The sequence below is a fragment of the Desmodus rotundus genome, chromosome 13, assembly GCF_022682495.2.
Source record: "Desmodus rotundus isolate HL8 chromosome 13, HLdesRot8A.1, whole genome shotgun sequence".
Lineage (NCBI taxonomy): Eukaryota > Metazoa > Chordata > Mammalia > Chiroptera > Phyllostomidae > Desmodus > Desmodus rotundus.
The window spans coordinates 91,400,030-91,423,164 of record NC_071399.1 but is presented as its reverse complement, the minus strand read 5'-3'; the positions used below and the strand labels follow the sequence as shown (position 1 = coordinate 91,423,164).

General features: G+C 52.9%; 1 protein-coding gene across 4 annotated transcripts in view; it reads left to right on the top strand.

The window, feature by feature from the left end:
• Positions 1-23,135, top strand: part of STARD13 (StAR related lipid transfer domain containing 13) — a 359,221-nt gene that overhangs the window by 332,591 nt on the left and 3,495 nt on the right. For all 4 annotated transcript variants that reach the window (XM_053916849.2, XM_053916850.1, XM_053916848.1 and 1 more), the window contains 8 exons: positions 3,896-5,301; positions 6,590-6,763; positions 7,915-8,074; positions 17,476-17,674; positions 18,742-18,952; positions 19,577-19,691; positions 20,522-20,743; positions 21,320-21,537. In XM_053916849.2, the coding sequence (XP_053772824.1) occupies positions 3,896-5,301; positions 6,590-6,763; positions 7,915-8,074; positions 17,476-17,674; positions 18,742-18,952; positions 19,577-19,691; positions 20,522-20,743; positions 21,320-21,537 (2,705 nt within the window). The remainder of the gene's footprint in view (positions 1-3,895; positions 5,302-6,589; positions 6,764-7,914; positions 8,075-17,475; positions 17,675-18,741; positions 18,953-19,576; positions 19,692-20,521; positions 20,744-21,319; positions 21,538-23,135) is intronic.

Below are 23,135 nucleotides of genomic sequence, written 5' to 3'. Positions count from 1 at the left end.
CCTGCAGCTCCAGCTCCTCCCCTGGCAGTGTGGCACGCAGCTCGTTCCTGCTTCTGACCGGCGGACCCAGCCAGTCAGCGCCACTCCTTTGAATGGGGGCAAAAAAGTGACTGTGGGTCTGTACCGCCTGCAGCTGTGGGTCATGCAGGCTCCTTCCCAGCGGGAAGGTGTGGCCACGTTCTGCTTGAAAAAAAAATTTTTTAAGCCTCCCCTTTGCTGTCATGTCTGAGGAATATATCATTTCAACTAAGAATGTCCTCATTTTCTATAAAACAAGAAACATCCAACCTTCACTTAAATTAAAAGCAAGGCACACGCAAATGCCCCTGGTTCTCCGAAAAGTGTTTCTTCTTCACGATCACCCGCAAAATCCCCACGTGCTGTGTGACAACGGTGACCCTAACCCAGTTATGGCTAGTGTTTCCCGGAGTGACGTCTGGTCCAAGGTCAAGCCCGAGATTGGAGACTCCAAGGGGCTGTGTGAAATGAGGCCAGAGCGGGGCACACAGGCACCCGAGACTCTTCCCTAAGATTTCCCACGAGAGGAAGAGTGGCTTCTGAAGGAGTTTCTAGCTGAAATCATGGTTTCCTTAAAGCTCTCTGACCTCATGACCAAGGTGGACAGCGACACAGAACTGTGGCTAACGGGCACCTACAGCCACTCCCCCTGGCCAGGTGTGTTGGCGTCGCGATGGAGCTGTAGCTATCAAGGGGCCCAGTCTCCACCCCCACTGGTTCCACCCCCGGGCCCTCCCGTCACCTAAGACACCTCCTGGCCATTCCCCAGCAGAGGCAAGTGAGAGAAGAGTTGCACTTACTCCTGCATTCGTGCAGCTGGAGAGCTACCATCTGCAGTGGAAGACAACTGCGTGCGGATCTCCTAGAACCACGGGCTCCCTGAGCTGGACGATCTCCCATCGTCATTCTGAGCCTCCCACCCACTGCAGGTTGACTTTGTAGAGCGCCCCTCACAGGGCGGAGCAGCCTGTGGTCGAAGCATCTAGACATGACACCTTCACTGTGGGACAAGGCCGTTTGTTCCATTCTGATGACCCTGGGTCTTCCGCAGAGTAAGCCGAAAGCTGACTCAGTGCCAACTTGCCCTTCCGATCCCAGCTCTTTTATCTGGGGAAGCACAGCACACAGATTTCCCCTTCCGCTCTGTCCTCTGGACCGAGGCCAGCCCACCACGGCTCCTGCCTTTGTGCAGAACGTTGCATCGCAGTGAAGTCACTCCACGGTGTCGGCTACAACAGCACAGCCAAGTAGCCGCACCTAAGATATTTACTATCCGACCCTTAACAGAAAGTTTTCTTACTTCCGCTCGGTCTAGCACGAGTTTCTCAGGCTGCGGGTGGGGAGTGCCATTTGTTTTGTTGTGTTTTGCTTTGCATTTCCAGTGTGCTTCTGACCCAGGCACTTTTGTAAAATTCAACGCAAACGAGTTAGAAATAGGAAGTGGAAACAAGAGTTGTGGAAAATAGAAGCCTAAGTGTCGTCTTAGACTCAATAGACGCAAAATTGCATTCCAGTAAATACAATCAAAACAAATAGAAGGAGAAATAGAAAAGAATTACCGAATTCACATTTTCATTGGAAGTGTACATAGGGCGATTAATACGAAGAATTCTGATTGTACTTCGAACTCTGTGGTTGTTTGGCTCTCGTAACGAAAACAAAAAGTATAGTTTGAAGTAGCGATTCCCCGTGTGAAATGCCTGTACTCAGACTTCAGCTAAACACCGTGACCACGAGTATTCATGACCTTCAGTTTCTTGTTTATTATCTAGTTTAGGTTGGATTGGCAACACTACTCACAGGAAGGAATGTGTATCTAAAACATTTTTTGTTCTTTGTTTTCATACTAATCATTATAAAGAAACCAGTCTCACAAGTCATGTGTTGACTGGAATCACAAAAGAGGTTTGAAAGTAATTTTTAAAAGCCTCAGATACTCCATTTTACTTTTTTTCAAAATGAAATGTGCTGCTGTGTTTTCAAAATCCATTGTTAAGCCTTCCTTACTAACCAATTCCAGCAATTACCTTTCTGTAAAACAATGAATCCTGTACATTGTACCCCACGAGTTATGGTAGATCAACTCATCTTGAAATGTGCATGCTGTAATGTGGACCTACTGTGCACAGCACCCAAAACGGGCTCTGCCCTGCTCGGTGACACTAGTCAGCTGATCATGACCTTGGAGAGCACAGCCTGGCCAAATAGTGACAGATCTTGTAACACCGGCTCTCAACGTCTGTGCGTATCGAAGGCTGGTCAGCCTGGGCACCGGCAGGCCCTTGATCACACTTTGAGTGACATTGTTGCAAAGTTCCTCATTTCTAAACCAAAACTATTAGGTCTTTCGATCATCCTTCACAGGAGGTCGTGGTCCTCTAAAGCTCGGCCACTCTGATTACCCCTCCCGAGAAATGCACCCCTTCCCCTAAACACGGGTCTCGTCTGAAGGCCGTAGGAGAGCAGGGGACAATGTCGTCGTTGTTTGGGGTGGTCCAGGGAGGCTTCAAAGGGAGGGAGGGACTCCACAGATGTGCTGAGTATCCCAGATTGTCAGGGACCAGCGAAGGACTTTCTCAGCAGTGGGCCACGTACTATCCTTCAAGGCTCAAAACCCCGAACAGAGCTGGGTGTTGGGGAACAGCCGAGGTCCCTCCGGGACCAGAGCAGGAGGGGAATTAGGAAGAAAGACTGAAATGACGTAGTCCCGGTGAAAGGGGGCTGGTGCCACACTGAGGACTGTTAGGAAGGCCGCGGGATGCTGACGGCTTCTGAGCTGGGGGATTACGTGGTCATATTCGATTGCACCGTAGGAAGCCTGCCTGATGGGGAAGGCACTGGAGGTTTTGACTGTGACAGACCCAGAGAGAGGTGCTGAGACAAAGGGAGTGGGGGTGAAGATCAAATGAGGGAACAGATTTGAAAATCATCGGAGCTGGGCCCTGATAATAGGCATGGCGAGGGGGAGGAAGGGGCTGATGATTTGTCTCGGAAGGAAATTATTAGTTAGGTGCCTTAGGCCAAGGTCTGTACTAGGCTGGAGGGATTTGCATAGGTAAACGAGGCCACCTCTGGCCTCGGAACCAGCCTCTCATCCCTCAGGGGCTGCGAATTCAGGCAGAACCCAGACAGGTGAGATGAGTGAGGAGCAGAGTGTAAGACGGCAAAGCCCACTGTCTTGGGGACCAGGGCAGCCCGGAGATGCATGTCCTGCCGAAGGCCCTCAGATTCGTATTCAGAACTGATTGGAAACGAGAAGGCTGGCCCGGCGGGACCCCCTCCACTAGTGATCTCCGGGATGCCTCTTGCAGGAATTCCGGAGGGCGTCTGCTGTTCATTTACCCAGGGAACATACAGTCCGAATCAAGTCAGGGAGACTGAGGTAAGGGGCCTTCGCTTTGAGACACAGGGACTTGGAGCTTCAGAAGAGGGAAGCTGGAAATGGGAACCTGGGGCTCTGGGAGGAGGTTTCAGGGAAAAAGTAAGTGCCTTTCACTTACGGCAGGATTCAGTTTCTCTGTGAAAAACAGACCGCAGGTGTTTCGGATTTAGACTGTCTAGTCAGACGGTAATTGCACCTTATTTGTAACCAACCAGCCAAGGGAAACTTCTTAGGAGGACGGCACGGCACAGAAACTGCAGGAGAATTGAAAGTAAGGGAGCTTGGCAGGTTGGGAAGAGACCCTGCAGCCACCAGGGAGAAGCAGGGTGTGCAGGGCAGTGCGTGACAGTGGGAAGGCCCAGTGAAGGTGCCCCCCAAACCCCAAGGGTGCGTGTAAATCAGGGGAGTGGGGTGGGTGGGCCACACCCCTGGCCTCTAGATGTCCCATGTCATCGGAGTCACTGGCCAATGCGCACTGTCCTTGATGTCTTCCAGGGTGACGATTCGGATGAGGAAGACCTCTGCATCAGTAACAAATGGACTTTCCAAAGAACCAGCCGGCGCTGGTCTCGGGTGGACGACCTGCACACTCTGTGTCCGGGGGGAGACCGCAGTGGGTCGTCAGGAGACATGAGGATGCGAAACACCGCCAGCAGTGAGAGTGTGCTCACGGACCTGAGCGAGCCGGAGGTCTGCTCCGTCCACAGCGAGAGCAGCGGCGACAGCGACGGCCGTGGCCCGCCGGGCAGCCAGGGCGCCGGCCGGGAGGCCTTCCCCTGTGCTGGTCAGTGCTGCTCCGACGGCCCGGCCATGCTGGATGCCTCAGTCATCGGCCCCAGCCTCCCACAGTCCCCCAGAGATGTGCCCAGTTACCCCTTCCACACGAAGAATGAGAAACCCAGCCGGACCAGAGCCAAGTCATTTTTGAAACGCGTGGAGACGCTCCGAGGAAAAGGAGCCCAGGGTAGGCACAAGGGGTCAGGGCGGACCGGGGGCTTGGTGATCAGCAGGCCTGTCCTGCAGCAGGAGCCCGAGTCCTTCAAGGCCATGCAGTGCATCCAGATACCAAATGGAGACCTCCAGAGCCCGGCCCCGGCCGCCTGCCCTGGAGGGTGGCCAGGCTCCAGCCTGCAGAGCGGCGAGAGCAGCCCCTCGGAGCAGAGCAGCGGCGGTGGGCTGAGCGCACCCAGCCCGAAGGAGCGCAAGTGCCAGGAGGCGCACAAGCGCGGGGGCATGTACTTGGGAGACCTGGACGTGCTGGCCGGCACAGCGCTGCCGCGGGGCGCCGCAAACCAGAACCACATGCACGAGTTCCATTCCCAGGAGAACTTGGTCGTGCACATTCCGAAGGACCACAAACCGGGCACGTTCCCGAAGGCGCTGTCTATCGAGAGCCTCTCGCCGACCGACAACGGCAACGGGGCGAACTGGAGGACCGGCGGCATCTCCCTGGGTGGGCAGCCGGGCCCGGGTGCCAGGGAGCCCGGGCTCATGGCGTCCTGCCACAGGGCCAGCCGCGTCAGTATCTATGACAACGTCCCCGGCTCCCACCTGTATGCCAGCACCGGAGACCTGCTGGACTTGGGGAGAGAGGACCTCTTCCCTCACTTGGACGACGTCCTGCTCCAGGTCAACGGGCTGCAACAGGTGGTGGATGACTGGTCCAAGGACGTGCTGCCTGAACCGCACACGCGGGGCTCCGCGCTCGGGAAGCCTGGCTCATGCCCCTTCCTGCCACCTCACCATATCCCCCTGGACTTGGAAGGCAGCTCCGTCTCCGAGGGCCAGACAACACCCAGCGACGCAGAAAGGGACGGCACTTCGCTGAATGGGTCGGAGGCCCCTGGGGCCCGAGAGAGGAGGGATTCTGGGGTCGGAGCCTCTCTGACCAGGCCCAGCAGGTTGGTGGCATGATGTTGTGAAATGATGATAATCACGGCCTGTGTACGTGTTCACCAAGCATTCACGGAGCACGTGCTAAATGCCAGACACCGCTGTCGGTGATCCGCGTGGGTAGGAATCCTTGGACCAGAAGTCTGCCTTCTGTCCAGGTAACCGGTGATGGAGCCCATGTTACCTCACATCTGTGTCTCGGAGTGTTTGCCCTCTGAATCCATCTTAGTTTGATTCCACAAAACGGGGGCTCGCGTGCAAAGGCCCGTGCTTGGCACGTAGGTAATCGCTGATGGCTGGCACCCGAGTGCCGCCCATGACCTTTAACGGTTTTCATTAAGATGTCTCCACCCCGCAGTTCACACGGTTTTAATTTAATTGTAGGAGAAAAATCTGAGATCTAACGTGGGTACTTTGTACGTTTATTTTGGCCTTAAAATGCCCATTGCAAACTGCTGTACAGAGACCGTTTCCGAAGCACCCTAGAAAGCGGCCCTGGATGGGCATCACTGGTGGCAAGTAATGATGTCATGCCTCTCGTGGACACCGTGATGTCTCTGGGGACTCACGGACGTGTCACCACATGAGGAGTACCACTTCCGCGCCCATCACCTCTGGGTTCTCTCTCGACAGCGAACGAGGGTTCGAATGCAGACACAGGACGACAATATGAAAATACAGGGCCCGGCACAAATAACGCCCCCATTTTATGCACTGGTAATCTGTACCATATCTTTTGTTACAAAATCATAAGCATGTCATTCTGCAACATAACAATACCGCACTCCAGCTCACCATAGGGCATTTTAGGTGACATGTTCAAATTGCTGCCCATCTCATGTGAGACCTTCACGTTCCCTACCAGCCACACTGAAGGGTGTTGCTTCTGCCAGGCCAGGTGTTCTGGGGTTTCCAAACATTGATGTCTCTCTCTCTCTCTCTCTCTCTCTCTCTCTCTCTCTCACACACACACACACACACACGCACACGCACACACACACACACACACACTCAGCTGCTTTCAACACTTTGGGAACACATTAGGAATGAACAAAGAAAATGTGTTATATACCTTACTTAAACCTCCTAATGAAACAGAAAACAACTTCTTTTCCTGATGTGTCAGGCTTGAAAAAAAACATTTTTGGGGTCTCTTCTATACACCTGTGTCTCCCGTCCCTCTTTCTTGGCGACGTTCTCCATGCGGAACCTCTCCTGATTAGCTCCTTAACGACCAGTGCCGTCCTGGGTGTCGGGACGACGGGTCCCCATAGTGACGGCTTCTCCCCCGCACAGGAGACTCCGGTGGGACAGTTTCCAGCTCTCGCACCGGCCGCAGCCCTCCACGGCCGCGCCGCACGTCAGCCACCTGAGCGCCGGGCAGCTGAGCCTGCTGCAGCGTGTGTCCCTGCTGCGCCTGACGGCCATCATGGAGAAGCACTCCATGTCCAGCAGGCACGGCTGGACCTGGTGCGTAGCGCCCTCCCCGGGGTGGGGGTGGGGTGGGGGTGGGGGGCGGGGTTGGGGCAGGGCCTCCCGTGTGCTGGAGCTAAGCATGCAATGGCAGAAGCCTCAGGGTTTGCGGGCTGATGTTTGAAGCCCCCGGCTCTGGCCTTCCCTGGCTGACCTCCTGAATGTGGCACCCAGAGCTCTGCTTCACGGTCTGTCTCAGCTGGACCGATGTCACCTGTGGACACAGGGCTTGTGTGCAGCACCCTGCTGGCATCCAGGGAGGGCAGTCTGGCTCCAAGAAGGACAGAAGACAAGGGGGTGGGTGATTAACGGGGAACAGAATTAGAGAGAAACTTGCCGTAAAGTAATCCTGGCAGTTTCTCACAGGAAAACATCTGTGCTGTGCACTTCTGGGCCAGGGCAGAGCTGCGAGTGGCAAAAAGCGTTTCGTTCTTCACGCACGTGTCTGCTTGTATTTCCCGGGCCCATAGGAGCAAGAATAGGCAGTAAACCCTTCCCGACAGGGAATGGACCAAACCGGTGTTGGACCTTGGATGCGGTCCTATTTTAGAGGATTTGGTGGGTTCGAACACACATAAAAACGTGTCACTAACTGTCCTACGGCATATATTACACACAGAGAAGAGTTGGCAGTGCTTCTATAAAACTAATTTAGAAAGATGTAAGTCGCACCATCCAATGAATATGTGCCTGTGTGTTAACATTTCCTTTAAAAAGTACAATGGGTTGTAGAAAAATCATAGCCAAGAAGTGCTTTTTATCTTTTCCGCTCTCGTGTCTCCCCCAACCCAACCAAGTGAATTCTTCTCGTAGTTTTTCAATGGTTTCATCTTGTCTTGTTGGGACTTTTAAGTGTTTATTCCTTGAGAGGGGTGTAAGTGACGATTAAATTAGAACATCGAACGCTTGACCTGGGTCCCAGACCCGTCTGCTGACGCGACTCGTGCTGTGTGACAGCTCGAGTTCTGACACAGGCCGGGGCCTCGTAGTCCTCCCGGGGCCTGTGATTGATTAAGGGAGAAACGGCGAATCCTCCCGGCCTGTTGGGTATTCCAGACAAAGCTTGGCTTCCCCTCTTGCTTTGCTTTCGCCGTCTCTCCCCGCCGGGGCCCCCGGGAGGCTCGATGACCTGTTTTCTGTGATTCCAGGTCAGTCCCGAAGTTCATGAAGAGGATGAAAGTGCCCGATTACAAAGACAGGACTGTCTTTGGCGTCCCCCTCATCGTCCACGTCCAGAGGACGGGACAGCCGCTGCCGCAGAGCATCCAGCAAGCACTGAGGTACCTGCGCAGCAACTGTCTCGACCAGGTACGGGCGGGCGGGAACCGCAGGCGGGCTCGGAGCTAGGGAAAGCTGGGCGGACCCAGATCCTTCTGGTGTCACGCAAGACAGGCTCCACCCAAAGGAGAAGGTGTCCGGCTCCCTGTCCGTCCGTGTTTAATCGGACCAGGGCTCACCCTCGTCGAGCTGTATGAGGGCGTTTGCTCCTGGGCACCCGTAATGACGCCCCGGGGTGGCTGCACCAAGTTCATGTTGCTGGTTCGCGGCGGTAACACCTACTTCCCGTTCCCTGGCAACTACACGCTGCATCTCCTTTTTAGCTATTGTCCCCGTGCCATCGTTGACTTCACAGCATTCCTTTTAGCCCCATTTTATTTTTTTTTAAGAATTGGTTTTTATCTGTCCCTTTAGTAATTCTTTTTTTATTTTTTGAAGCAGCACTATGACCAGGAAAACGTAATGCAAAGATAAGTTTATTTACTATGTTTTTAACTGTTTGAGTAAAATATGAAAACCACATCAGCTAAATCAAATACCCCTTCGTCTTGCAGAGTTGATTAAAAGGCTCAAGCTGCACGAAATGTTTGGTGGTCATTTTCTGTCCCCAGGACTGTTTGGGGACCACCACAATGGCAGACTATGACTGGGCCCAGTGTACCCCATCCTGAGATTTATAGTCCAAGCCCTTGCTCCTCCAAATTAACACCCGTTGGTTTCTCAGACATTCTTTCCAAAGCAATAGCCATGTAGCCAGTTGATGAATTGCTACCTCGAGCAGTGGGGGTGTTTTCGGGCGTCTAGTCTGCAGTGGCTTTTGTTCATTGTTCTCTTTAATACCAGGGAAGAGCCCTAAGTGATTTGCAGTTTTTATTGATTTCCCCTTGGCCTTGGGCTCAGTGGACAGGACCGCACTGAGCTGCCAGACCTCAAAGATGCTGGCTCCTGCTGCTCACGTCAGCCCGGACCCAGATTGCACATAGAATGAGGATGTTCTCTGGATGAATAAGAGATCAGTTTTCAGGGGAACAGGGTAGGGGTGACTTCTCCGTCTGATGCCAGAGAACAGACAGATGTCGTGTTTCCACATTTATTAGGTGGCCTCATAGAGAGTGGGAGCGATGGCTGTTTTTGCTGTTGTGGGGACGGCTGTTTTGCTTTGAGAAATGGCCGTAATAGCTTGGCTGTTGTTGCTGAGAAAGAAGGGCGGCAGACCACTTGTCCAAAACTACGGAACTCATCTTCGGCAAGTGTCCCGGCGTGGACTTGTAAAGAACATCCCAACAGAGCAAACCAGTGAATCCGGTTACTTGAGCTTTACCTTTTTACCTGTTTTTGTTTTTCAACTTTTATAGCTTCTACCTTGTCAAAGGTAGATGACCTGTGGGTGTTTTCCTGAGGAACCTCTCTGGAGAGGTGGGAGCAGGTGAATATCCGGAAAGGCCCATGTAATCTCTGTTCACAGCCCTAAAAGTGTCGCCGCTGTGCCCTGTGGCTGAGGGCTTTGCAGTCTCGCTTGTACTTCCGTTGGTTTGCGAGGACGCAGTGGAGGTTGTGCTTTGCGGAGGGAGAAGCTTTCTGAGCTTAATTTTTATAAGGATACGTTAAGACTCGCCCTCCCTCCGGGCGGATGCTCTCAGAGTCTTTGGCTCAGCATTTAACCGAGCGCAGAAAGTATTCTGCTCCGTCCACTCTAATGAATGGTCGGCTAACGCTCAGCGGCCGCAGCTCTCGGAGAGGAAGCAGCGCTTGTTCCGGAATCCCTGGAGGAAATGCAGGCCGTCTGTGCCGTTTGTTCAATCAGAAGGGCCTTTCTTCAGTGCCCGGCGCGCTTCAGGGGCCATGCCAAGTGTTTCGCACGCCTCGTCTCCGTGAACCCACCGCCCCCTGGGGGGTGTCATCTCTCAGGGGGCAGCGGTGGAGCCAGGTCGGCTTGCAAATCTGCCCGGCTTCAGAGTCCAAGTTTTTAACCCCTGCCCTCTCCTGCCCGCCGTTGGAATTGCTGGCTCCCGGTGGACGTGGGGGCGGGGATGCGTGTGCAGAACTGAGGGGCACTCTGAGAAGGGGCCCTCCAGAACTCATCGGTGAATTCACTGCCAAGGTGTTGTGGGTGACGTTGGCCGTGATGTCACGTTGTGTCCTTGGGCAGAAAGAAAGAGTCTGTCTGGCGCCAGCCCCTGCAGGCATCGTGCTGTTTTGGACCCCTGGGCTGTCGTTCACACTGGGGGCGACAGACTCCTTCAGCTGTGCACGTGGTCTCTCTCCACGGGCCGCCCGGTGTGTTCTGCTCGTGGGAAACCTGTGTGATTGGGGGCGGGGGTGTTGAGTATCAACTTCATCCCTACTTTCAGCTGCTCCTTTCTGTCTTTGTCTTCCTTTTGCTCGAATTATCTCATCCACTTTCCTCAATTCGATCGCATCTCACCGTATTTATAGGCCCCCGTACAGTAAGTCTCCTTGAATTCTTCGTTGAGCAACAAGGGGTAGGAATGCATGCCTAGTGACGCCGCTGCTCTCCGCCCCAGAGACCCAGTGCCAACTGGGAGCCAGTCCCGCCCCCCGTGGGCTCTGAATGACACGCAGCACCAGTCTCGCCACTGCTGTCGGTTCCAGGCTCCTGTTCAAAGCAAAAGGCCTGTGAGTAGAGAGGAGGACAGTGGGCACCGAAACCTCCCGGTCCCTTTGCACTGTCTGTTCCCGGGCTCCATGCCAAGCCTATAGCTGCTGTTTAAACTCGGAAGAACGCCGGCAAACTTTGGTGGGAAAGACTCATTCCAAGGACATAAATACTGATTCTAAGTGCATTCGACATGAGTAAGGCCACCCCATCTCGTATCTGTCAAAAGGAAGAAGAATCTGTGAGCTGTCAAAGAGCTGTCACCGTCACCAGCTATACCACGGGAGGCGCTCAGCCATGGCAGGGGCTGCCCTACGCGTGTCCCTTGCCTTCGCACCACAGAGTGTGGAAGGCAGCCACCCGTCTGGTCCCGGAGCAGGAGGTGGTAACAGGAAGGGACCCAGGGAGAATGGGAGAAACAGGATGATGAATCGAAGGGAACCACGGCCAAGAGGGAGGCTGGCCTGGAGACTTCAGAGCAAGCACAAGCAAATAAAAGCGAAGGCATCGGAAATGGAAGAGGCGGCAAGAGTCACGAGGAAGGAGTGGACGTAGCCCTAGACGCACGTTCTTCACCAGCAGCACCCCCTTCGAACTGAGAAGCTTCGGGTCAGCCCAGGGTCTTGGCATCTCAGCCCCAGGGTCGTAGCAGAGTGGGCCGTCTCAGAATAGTGTGCTTCCTCCAAACCACTGGTGGCTGGTCTCCTGGCTGCCTCCCAGTTTCGTGTCCCCCTTGCACCACCGTCTGGGACTCTCCCGAAGCTTCGCCCTTAACCACAGTGGGGGAGGCTTCCTGCATGAGCGGGGCCCTTCCCAATGCTGAGCCCCATCTCAGGGCAAACAGTGGAAGTACAGCAGCCCTGAAACACGGCCCACGGCTCACCTCCCTCTCTCCCTAGTGTGGAGCGGGGTGTGTGCGGCCGAGCAGACTGTACCGTCTTTGCCCTTGCAGCTGGCTGCCGATGAAGCAAGGACGTTTAGCCCTCCATGGTGAACCACTTGTCTTCAGACAGAGCAGAGCGTGAGAGCAGCCTGGCTTGTTGGCTGAGCTTTTATTCCCGCCCTAAACCAGCTGTGCACAGGAAGACGAGTCCCATGGCTCCCGAGAAACACGAGCTCCCTGCAGGGGAGGCTGGCCCGGCAGGGGTCCACCGCAGAACCGCTGCACACCGTCCTCAGGACCCTCTCTCTGAACAAAACCATCCTTTCTTCAATAGCGGAGCAGGTGTCTAAAGAAGAGGAAAGGCGACTCCTGATAAGCAGCATTCATTACTGAAAGGACTAGCCCAAACACGACGCCGAGGGGGAGCCGGCCCATTATTGAGAGGAAATTTGAATTCTCACGCTGTGCTCATGCCCGACCTCTCCCAGGGGAGCCGTGAGCTTTACAAGCCCACTGACGCGGGGAAGACACTTCCTAAGTGTCCTCTGCCCCTGCCTGGGCGTCACACTCCCTGATGCTACCCCGGATGAATGGGTGCGGCCATCCTTTTCGGTCTCACCTTCAGTGCCACCTTTTCGTAGCCGAGTTGTTGGGTGGAAGGGAAAAGAGAAGAATGACAACCTAGACAGAAGAAGCACTCATCCCTCATCCTTCCACCTCTGAAATGACAGCTCATGTGCGAAGGAGGTGCTTACAAAGGGAATGTCCACTGCTGACCCCACTCTCCCCTTAGGAGGGAGGGTTTAAAAGTCAGCGGGAGCAGGACACCCTGAGAGTCCTTACTGGTCCATTAAGAATTTCAAAACAGGGACCGCAGGGCATCAAACCAAGCGCGGGGCCCGGGGCACCTGTCCACCTGCGGCAGGCGGGGGCCCATGCAAAGCACTGCGTGCTGCTTGGGTCTTTCTCAAAGAAGCCATGGCGGCCCGGACTCTAAATGTGTTTCTCCAGGTCTCCATTTTTTACTTGGAAAAAATTTTTAGCCAAAAATGCTAACTGTATCACTTCTCTGAAAATTTTTCTAAGAAGAGATGATTACGGACACTCAGTCGTGCCACCACCCAGGGCTGTACTGTGGTCTAGGGACCTCTCCGCTATTTTCGGAAGCTTGGACGTCCTGGGTGCAGGGAGTTCTCCCCTGCAAGGAGCCGAAGCCCCCTCCCAAAGCAACCAAAACAGTAGGAAATGCATGGGCTCCCATGAGAAGTCAGGAAGCGGGGCGCTTCCGGGGCTAGTTCTTCCAGCAGCTCAGAGACATTGTGGGGGGCTGCGGTTCTTTCCACCTTTCCCTTCTGCCGCCCTCAGCTACAACACCCGGCACCTGGTCCGATTGCAGACCGCCGCTTCTTCATCAGGGCTGGGGAGAAACTCCCCTCTGCGCTTCCAATGAAAGTCCACGGAACCCACGGACATCTGCCGCGTCCTCTGATGGTGAGGGTGGAAGGGGACGCGGTCGTCAGCATTTGAGGCGGAACAAATACACTCTGAGAGCTCGCCGGACCTCCTGTGAGAGGGAGGGCAGAGCAAGCAGCTCCGGACACGTCTGAAAGAATTAAAGTAACAATATTTGCTGAAACGAGAAAGAAAGTTGGAAAGAGAACCACACAAAGGGACCATCGCTGGGGTGTGTGCTACCCGCACTTTGGTGTGCACCGGGGACCGAGCCGGCAGGACGCGGGGGGCCAAGGAGGAGCTGCGCTCAGCAGTTTTCACATAAGCACGCGCCTCTTTGTTCTCTTCATGGGTCCCGATCAATACTGCTGTGCAGTGAGAAATAACAGACGGATTCTCACACTGAGTAAACACCCACTCCCATGAAGGTAAATGTGAGTCACGTCAGGAGTTCGTTTCCGGGGCACCTAGATTCTAGAACTCCTGTTCCAGGCAGCCCTGGGCCTCCCTCCAGAATTACAAGAGTTGAGATGTAAACAAATCCAGTCTGGATATCACTTCAATAAGCACCCAACTGACAGTTTTTAAGTGTAACTTTACTGAATTTTCTGGGGGTGACATTGGTTAATAAAATGATACAGGTTGCAGGTACACAATTCTGTAACACACCGCCTGTGTACTGTACTGTGAGTTCACCCCCCGAGTCTCCTTCCACCCCCGTTTATCCCCCTTCACCCTCTTCTTCCTCCGTCACCCCCTTCCCTCTGGTCATCACCGTGCTGTTGTCTGGGTCTGAGGGGGTTTGGGGAGTTTTATTTTGCCTAATCCCTTTGCCTTTTTCACCCAGCCCCCGACCTCCCTCCCCTCTGACAGCTGTGGGTCTGTTCTGTGTCTACGAGTCTGTCTCTGTTTGGTTTGTTTATTTTGTTCCGTAGGTTCCACATACAAATGAAATCATATTGTATCTGTCTTTCTCTGTCTGACATGTCACGTAGCACAATGCCCTCTAGGTCCATCCATGTTGTCACAAAAGGTAGGATTTCATTCCTTTTATGGCCAATTAGTATCCCATTGTGTGAATGGACCACAGCTGTTCATCCACACCTCTGCTGGTGGACACTTGGCTGCTTCCAGAGCTTGGTGATTGCAAATCACACTGCAATCACCAGAGGGGTGCTTATATTCTTTCAAATTAGTGTTTTGGGCTTCTTTGGATAGATTCCCAGAAGTGGAATTGCTGGGTCATAAGGCAGTTCCATTTTTAATTCCTTGAGGTAACTGCACACTACTGTCCACAGTGGCTGCACCTGTCTGCATCCCCACCAACAATTCACGAGGGCTCCCCTTTCTCCAGGTCCTCGCCAGCACTTGTTTGCTGATTCACTGATGACGGCCATTCTGACAGGTGTGAGGTGATACTTCATTGTGGTTTTAATTTGCATCTCTGATGATTAGTGACGTTGAACATTCTTTTATGTATCTCCTGGCCCTCTGTATGACCTCTTAGAGACCTGCCTGTTCAAGTCCTCTGCCCATTTCTTAATTGGATTGTTTGTTCCTTTGTCTGTTTTGGTGTTGACTTTTATAACCTTCAGATATTCAGTCCTTATCAGATGTATCGTGGGTGAATATGTTCTTTCGTTCAGTCGGTTATCTTTTCATTTTGTTGATGCTTTTCTTTGCTGTGCAAAACCTTTTTAGTTTACTGTGGTCTCATTTGTTTATTTGTGTGTGTGTGTGTGTCTCCCTTGCCCAGAGTGATACATCGGGAAAAACACTGCTATGACAAATGTCTGAGATGGTACTGCCTATGTTTTCTTCTAGGGTTTTTATGGCTTTGACTCTTACATTTAACTCTTTAATCCATTTTGAGTTTATTTTTGTGTATGGGGTAAGAAGGTGGTCTAGTTTAATTTTTCTGCACATAGCTGTCCAGTATTCTGAACACCATTTATTGTTGAATAGACTGTCTTTACCCCATTGCGTGTTTTTGCCTCCTTTGTTAAATACTAATTGATTATAAAGGCATAGGTTTATTTCTGGGCTCTCTATTCTGTTCCATTGATCTATGACTCTGTTTTTATACCAGTACCATGCTGTTTTGATTACTGGGGCCTTGTAGTATAGTTTAATGTCAGGTAGCATGATTCCTCCAACTTTGTTCTTCTTCCTCAAGGTTGCTGTGGCTGTTCAGGGTCCTTTGTGGCTCTACATGTACTTTTGGGATATTTGTTCTAGTCCCAGTTTGGGCTGCCTCTTTGTGTTTATTCTACATTCTGGATAGACCTGCCATGACTCCCAGTCTTCCTGGGTGGTTTTATGCAGGAGGGGTCCTGTGGGACCCAGTGGCACCATCTCCTTGATCACCTGAGCTGGGCGCTCTAGGACTGTCCCTTGTGTGGGTTACATAAGCCCTCCTGTTGTCATTGAGTCTGGAATGCTGTTGGCCCATCCGTGCATGGGGTTGACTCTCAGGCTGGCTGACTGTGAGAACCAGCCCCGGCCACAGTGTGTGAGACGCTGTACAGGTGCGGAGCACACGAAGCAGAATTCGCCTCGGCAGGGTCTGGTGCCTGCTGAGATCTCCCTTTGGAGACACTGCTTGTGAAGCTAAAAGAAGTGGATCCTGCTCTGACGTTGTCTGAAGCTGGCCGCTGGCTTGTTGGTTCTGGGGCCTCCTGGGAGGAGCTGTGATGCAGGCCAATGTCGGAGGCTGTCTAGGCCGGGCCCTCGGCAACTCGTTTGGAGAGTCTCATGCGGCCTCTTCTGTAAGCCCTTGGCTGTAGGACGCCTCTTCAGCTCGTTCAGCTGGTTATTCAGGATGATTGTTCTTTATCAGTTGACATCTTGACATTCTCTTTTGACACTACATGCTTTCTTCTCATGCACTTCGATGAAATTTGGAGTAGTTGCCAGAGGGCTCTTACATTCTTCTTGGAGAGTCACCTATGTATGGCCAAGTGTTGCATTTCCTAGACTTGCCGAACTTTAGGCATAAAAATGGGAGCAGTTGATGTTTTCAGTGACATGCCTGACTGAATAGCCTAATCTGTGGAATTACTGAAAATTGGGTGATAAGCCTTGGAATGCTGGCGACTAGTACTAAGGACTCTGTATTGCCACAGAAAGCAGCAGGGTATAATTTCCCCTGCTGTCCATTCAGCTGACATACAAAAAACCTCAGTATTCTCTAATTGCTTGGAATCCTCCCCTTGCTGTTATTGCAATTTAAAAGAACTAGCAGCAACCACAAGAGCTCTCTGCAGACACCTGAACTTGGGTAGAGGCCTGCCTGGCTTGCAGAGCTGCCATGAGAGGACCTGGGAGCTTCTCCAGGTCTAGGGAGGCGGAGCCTTGGCTTACCTGTCTCACCTCTTGGGAATGTTCCCCCCTTGCTTTCAAAAGTAGGCCAACCTCTAAGCCCTTAGGGAGTGAGAAAAGTGGAGGTCGAGGTTTGAAAGGCTGAATATTGAGCAACTCGATGTCCCACAGGCATTTAAAAATAGCAAATGTACTAATTCATTGGGGTCCCTGGGGGTCCGGTGCATCCAGAGTGTGCAGAGCCTGCAGGGCCTGGGGTGCAACCTGCGGGGACCTGCCTCCTGCCAGGGCCCTGCCCCACCTCCCTCACCCCTATCAGGGCCTTATCTCTTTGGAGCCCTATTGCTGCATTTATCTGTTAAGTGGGAAAAGAGCCTAATCTAAGCCTTAGGCATGAAAGAGGCAGGAGGCAATGTCTTGATGGAAGAATAGCCACCAAGGGAGCTTTCTCACCAGATCCAGAGCTAGACACACAGCAACTCACCAGGCAGCACAGGGAGTGCCAGGCGTCTCGCGAGAAACACCCACGGCCAGTGTTACTGGAATTCTGAAAAGCAAAAAGTAAATGATACTCTTAAATCAAAACACGTGCTTATGGTATTATTTTGCTTCCTAAGCGTGTTCCCTATAAATCCCACCCCCAAAGGGACACTGGGTCTGGTTTCTTATCTGGGACCCACCAGACCTTCTACTGCCAGAACTCTCTCCAAGTCCCTACTTAGGGTAAACACGAGCAGGCAGGGAATTTTGTCTGGTCTGCTCACGCACGAGTCCAGGAACATAAGCACGCCTGACACATAGTAGGTATGTCATCACTACTTGTTGAACAAATGAGTAGAAGAATAACATCTACTGTGTTCTAAGACTTTACAGGTGACAAAGCAATCACACATACGTTCTCACTGAGCCTCTGCTGAGCCCTTTGAGGTGGGCTGTTACCCCATCTTCCTTTTATCGGAGAGGAATCAGTGCTTGGCCACCCCACCCCCACCCCCCATGTCACTGAGCTAGTCATTTACAGTTGACTGGTTTGGATGTAGTTGCTGCTCCTCCGGTCCTGGTCCCATGTCTCCCCGTCACTCCCAAGGTGACTACCTCAGGAAGAGAATGTCTGGGGCAAAGGTGGCCTCGCTAACACATCCCTGTGACCTGTTTCAGGTGGGTCTTTTTCGAAAATCAGGCGTGAAATCTAGGATCCATGCCTTACGTCAGATGAACGAGAACTTCCCTGAGAACGTCAGCTACGAGGACCAGTCTGCCTACGACGTGGCAGACATGGTGAAGCAGTTCTTCCGGGACCTCCCCGAGCCCCTGTTCACCAACAAGCTCAGCGAGACCTTTCTCCACATCTATCAGTGTGAGTGGGAAGAGCTCAGGTCCGTGTGCCCGCGGGTCCCTGTCCGCTGGGGAGAATCCTGCAGACTGCGCTTTAACTACACGAGTAACACTCAGACTCATGAGGAAGTATATGAAAGTGGCCATTCTTCGCTGCTCTCCAGAAGGAGCTGAGTTCACAGTTTGATAGGAAAATCTCTAGGCTGTGTTGTAGACATTGGAAAATATCTTTTTGACCTCAAAACTTTCCTTCTCGATAGGGTTTGGCCTGACATCTAACACTAACTCTCAACGTCCTTTTAATAAATTTCAGATGAAAAGGGCACACAATAGAATTAATTTTGTCTATAGGTGTTTGTGAAAACCCATTTAATTTTCTAGAATTAGGCATGTCCTTGGGATACATGAAATTTAAAGCCAAACATGTTAAAATGACTAGAAATAAAAGGCAAATATATTTTAATAACAGTGTATTTTAGGTGGCAGAAAGTAAGCAAACTGAATCAAGCTTTACACTTAATTCAAATAATTTATATTTTCACTTGAAATTAAATGATGTTAATTGACATTCTCAAGCCTCTATAATTAAAATAATCATAAAAATAACAAATTTTTATTAAAAGGCATATCCTGTTAAAGGTAATTGCAAAGGGGGATATTAGTAATGAACATGGACTCTTTCTAGCTATGATAATGTTGTCATTATAAATTATTTTGATGGCCCAGTCCCAATTCTTTAGCAAAAAAATTATTTGGCCCATGGGCTTTGAGTTTTTGGCAAATTTGGCCCGAAGTAGACCTCACCATGGAATGGGTCCAATTTGAAGACTATAGAGAAATCAGTTCTAAAAATTTTGAGTCTAAAAATGTTGTAAATTCAAAAAGAATTATAATAGGCACCACTGACAAGACAGAATCAAGTGGTGACCCCCTAAATAAATACTATTTTGTCGAAGTGAGTAGGTTAAAGGAGTGACCCATGTCATTGGATGTCCCTGAGCGTGTCTTCCCGTCTGGGCAGAGCTAGGGGGAAACGCCCTCTGCCTCCCAGCGGGCCCCTGTGACAGCCTGGCTCCCACCCTTCCCCAGATGTCCCCAAGGAGCAGCGGCTGCAGGCAGCGCAGGCGGCCACCCTGCTGCTGGCGGACGAGAGCCGGGACGTCCTGCAGACGCTGCTGTGCTTCCTGCACGACGTGGTCAGCCTGGTGGAAGAGAACCAGATGACGCCCATGAACTTGGCCGTGTGCCTGGCCCCCTCGCTCTTCCACCTCAACCTACTGAAGAAGGAAAGCTCCCCCAGGTGGGTTCTCCTCGGCATGAATCGGCACCCAAAACTGGCGACAGCCCCCCCAGCCCTTTAACAAAAAACTCCTCACATCGCATTTCGACTCAAGAATTTTTCAGCTCTTAATCTATAACCAGAAGATGTCTCCAGGTGACCTAATTCGGGTGCCCGGATTCAGAGAATGGTCCAAGGGGCATTCTTGAGAGAACGTCTGTTGTGGCCCAGAAAGCCCGAGGAATTTGTTTTGTTTTGCGTGTGCGAGTGGGAAGGAGAGTAAAGTGCATGAAGTAGTATTTTACTACCCTTAAGTTTAAAAACAAAAGAAAGAACGGAGGCGAGATTCGAGGCCCAAGCACAGCAGCTCTCGGTGAAGCGGTTTCGGACTCGGGAGAAAACAGATTCATACCCCCACCCCCAACAGCCATTCCTGCCCTTGAGTTCTTCCCCGTAGCTTCGTGATGAGCTGCCAGACCCGCAGCCGGCCTCAGATGGGAGACGTGCTGATGGCCGTTAGGCGGCCATGAGAGAGGCTGGGGCCTGGGGGCTCCCAGGCAGGAGCAGCGGACAGGAGGGGGAAGCTGTCATTGTGAAGGACCCTTTGGTTTGGGGTTTGCTTAGGACTGTCCCCCGCACTTGCAGAGTCATCCAGAAGAAGTATGCCACCGGGAAGCCGGACCAAAAGGACCTCAGCGAGAACCTGGCGGCCGCACAGGGCCTCGCCCACATGATCGCCGAGTGCGACAGGCTTTTCGAGGTGAGTGAGGGGCTGGCCCCGACGTCCCCGCAGCTCCCGGAACCAGAGGCGGTGCTGGGAACAGTCGCCCCGGGGTTTGTTCCTGGGTTTACGATGACAGGGATGCCCGCTGGAGCTCTGGTCTTTGCCGCCAAGAAATGGGAGGAGCTCCCTCTCTCTCCCACCGAGGCTTGGCAGGTAAAGACACTTGGGTTTGTCTCGACGGTTGTCCTGGGAACAGTTGTATCACCTTCAGCTGCGAGGGCCCAGGCAAGCCGGCCAATTATGTCCTTTCGGATTTTACCTCGGGGTTTTCTGGGCTTCAGCATCTGTGTGTGAGTTTCCATTGTGTGTGTGAGAGACATTGACCGTGCCTGTTAACGAAGAATCAGTAATAGCTCAGGAGTGCAGCCCCAGCCATGTTAAAGAAGTGAACTAGACTCCCGGCCTACTTTTTGTGGCAAATCTGGTGTTCGTGATGGGGGAAAGTGTGCCAAAAAGATAAAGCTATTTCTAAGTCATGTGAGATGTTTCTCTGAGGTCTATGTGCTTTGAGTTTCCTGAACTCATATTTTTGCCAAACTGAATAAAAACACATTAAAGGGAAATGGAAAGGCTGAGCGGGCGGTGTTTTGGGTGTTCAGTGTAGCCTCAGAAACATACGTGGGTTTCCTGACTTTAGGAAGCCCCACCCCCCACCACCAGCCTCGCCTCTGATCTCAGGAACATGTGGCACTTGGCCCACGGCACTTGGCCAGGGCCGATACACAGGGCCTTGGACGAGATGACCGCTTTCTCTACCAGTCCCAGCCGTTCTCTAGCGCAGCGTGTTGCTCTGCCCTGTACTGCAGGTCCCGCACGAGATGGTGGCCCAGTTTCGTGACGCTTACGTGGAGGCTGAGATCCACGCTCCGACCCTGGAAGACCTGGGGACCCCGCTGGAGGACAGCGGGGCCACTTTCCACACCTACCTGGACCAGCTCCTCCAGGGCCTGCAGAAGGAGGCCAAGGAGAAGTTCAAGGGATGGGTGACATGTTCCAGCACAGACAACACAGACCTGGCTTTCAAAAAGGTAATCTCGGGGCTCCCAAAAACAGACCCGGAAGAGCCACGCCTGACAACCAGGAATGTGTTTTGTTTTTTACAAAAGAGCAGCCACTGTGCACGGGGCTTGGCACGCACGTGAACAGGCCGAAGTCCCTTTGTGGAGACGGCCGAGTGGCCGGGTTGCACGTGCTTGGAGCACGGGCCATGGAGCCAGCCTGCTGGGTCCCAGTCCAGTCCCTGTCCCCTGGCTGTGTCACACTGGGTGGGCCGCATGGCTGTCTCTGCCTTGGTTTCCTCAGTTGCGGGATGGACATAATAAAAATGCCCCAGTGAGGGGAGGGCTGTCTGAACACCCAGGGGCTGGAAGAGCACCTGGCCAGCAGTGGGGCCGCTGTGTGTGTTCACGGGTATTATTTTATAATGATCATCGTCATTAGTACTTTAATCCTAAGGATTACTGTTATAAAATGGTAAGCCTGAGGCGCACAGACTCACTCTGCCAGGGGACGTGGTCAGGGACTTGTTTGAACACCCGGGGACATGCAGGAGGCTCTTGCTGGGCCCGGATGGCCTCTCAGAGTCTGCGGGTGTCTTTCCCGAGGTGGGCGACGGGAACCCCCTGAAGCTGTGGAAGGCCTCGGCGGAGGTGGAGGCCCCGCCGTCGGTGGTGCTGAACCGCGTGCTGAGGGAGCGCCACCTCTGGGACGAGGACTTCGTGCAGTGGAAGGTTGTGGAAACCCTGGACAAGCAAACGGAAGTCTATCAGTACGTGCTGAACAGCATGGCCCCCCACCCTTCCCGCGACTTCGTGGTTCTCAGGTAGGCCGCACTCCGCAGTTAAATGCATTCCGCTCCCAAGCAGGTTGGGGGCTGCGGATGGGGGCAGTTCAGGGTCCTTCCACCTAAATCCGGCCTGCACTGGGGATACCAAGCTGGCCCGCGTTCCCCTCAGCCAAAACCCACCCTGCTGCATTTATGCCCGACTTCCCGCTCCTGCACCCAGTTTACAGCTCCGTCGGGCTCTCCTGTGGCCCCCTTCACGATGGAGTATATGGTTTATTGGGCCATAAATATGGTTCATTTCCTCAGAACAGAGTCCCAAGAATAGCTGCTGTTCGGCCAGCTGGACTTCCTGCCGAATCATGCAAATCGAGTGGCTTCTCTGCTCTCGCCCTGCGCCCTGCGGGAGGCGACCCTTGGGTCCGTGTCGCTCTCAGGACTGGCGTGTCTGCAGGAGCCTGGGCGCAGCTCTGCAGGTCACCTGTGCCGAGTCACTGGCTGTCCAGTAGGGTGCCAGGGCCTGAGCAGGCTTGCAGGGCTGCTGACACGGGGTCCCGAGAGGTCTGGGGGGTGAGCGCCTGCCGTCTGGGCGTGGAGGGGGATGTCAGCCGGGGACAGGAAGTTTGCTCGGTGGAGGCGTGCGTGGGGGCTGGTGAGTCAGCATTGAGTCAGAAAGAAGAGGGACTCGGGGTACTACAACACCCGCAGAAAATGTAATGAAGTCTGTATATCGTTTTTATGGGTAACTGATGGCAAACGCAGCCTCTTCCCTCGGATTCGTGGTGTGAAAGGCAAACCTAGTGAATTCCCGAGTGTACGTTTGAACCAGTTTCTTTATGAGAACTAGTCTTCATGGCGAACTAAAGGTTACTTTTCACTGAGATGTTTATGCCTGTGCAGTTGGTCCTCGGGACCTTGGATTTTAAGGGTCACTGTTCCCTAAATGTGTGTGTTTATCTAAGCGACTGGTGGAGCACATGGGCAGTCCTGTGGGTAGCTCAGGACCACAGTTATTGGGACATCAGTCATCTGGGGGAAGCTAAGCTTCACACCTTCACTCTTGAAAGCAGCAAGTGAATCGCTCTTCTAGGATGGCAGCCATGGGGATGGAGCCAGCCATAGATAGTGTCCCCCCGCCCCCCCAAGACGTGGCTGAGGGCCAGAGGCCAGGACGGGGCCTCCTTCCCTCCGTCCCTCCACCGACTGCCGTTCCTTAGCACACCCTTCCATCATCGCGGTGCCGGGCACCTCCGGGGGCTTCAGAGGGACAGTGGACCCCAGTCTTGCTCTCTCGGGTTCTCTATTTTACTAAGGAGAGAGAGTCTGCCCATAATAAGTAAGGGGGCTGGGGTTACTTTAAGCTAGGGGGACAAGTAAGAGAAGGGGAGAGCAAGGGGTGGGGTTTTACTTTTTTATGTATATATTTTATTGATTATACTATTACAGTTGTCCCATTTTTTTCTCCCCTTTATTCCCCTCCACCCTGCACCCCCCTCCCACCCGCAATGCCCCCCTTTAGTTCATGTCCATGGGTTGTACATATGAGTTCTTTGGCTTCTACATGTCCTATGCTATTCTTAACCTCCTCCTGCCTGTTTTGTACCCACCATTCACGCGGGGCCGGGGTTTTAAGTGGA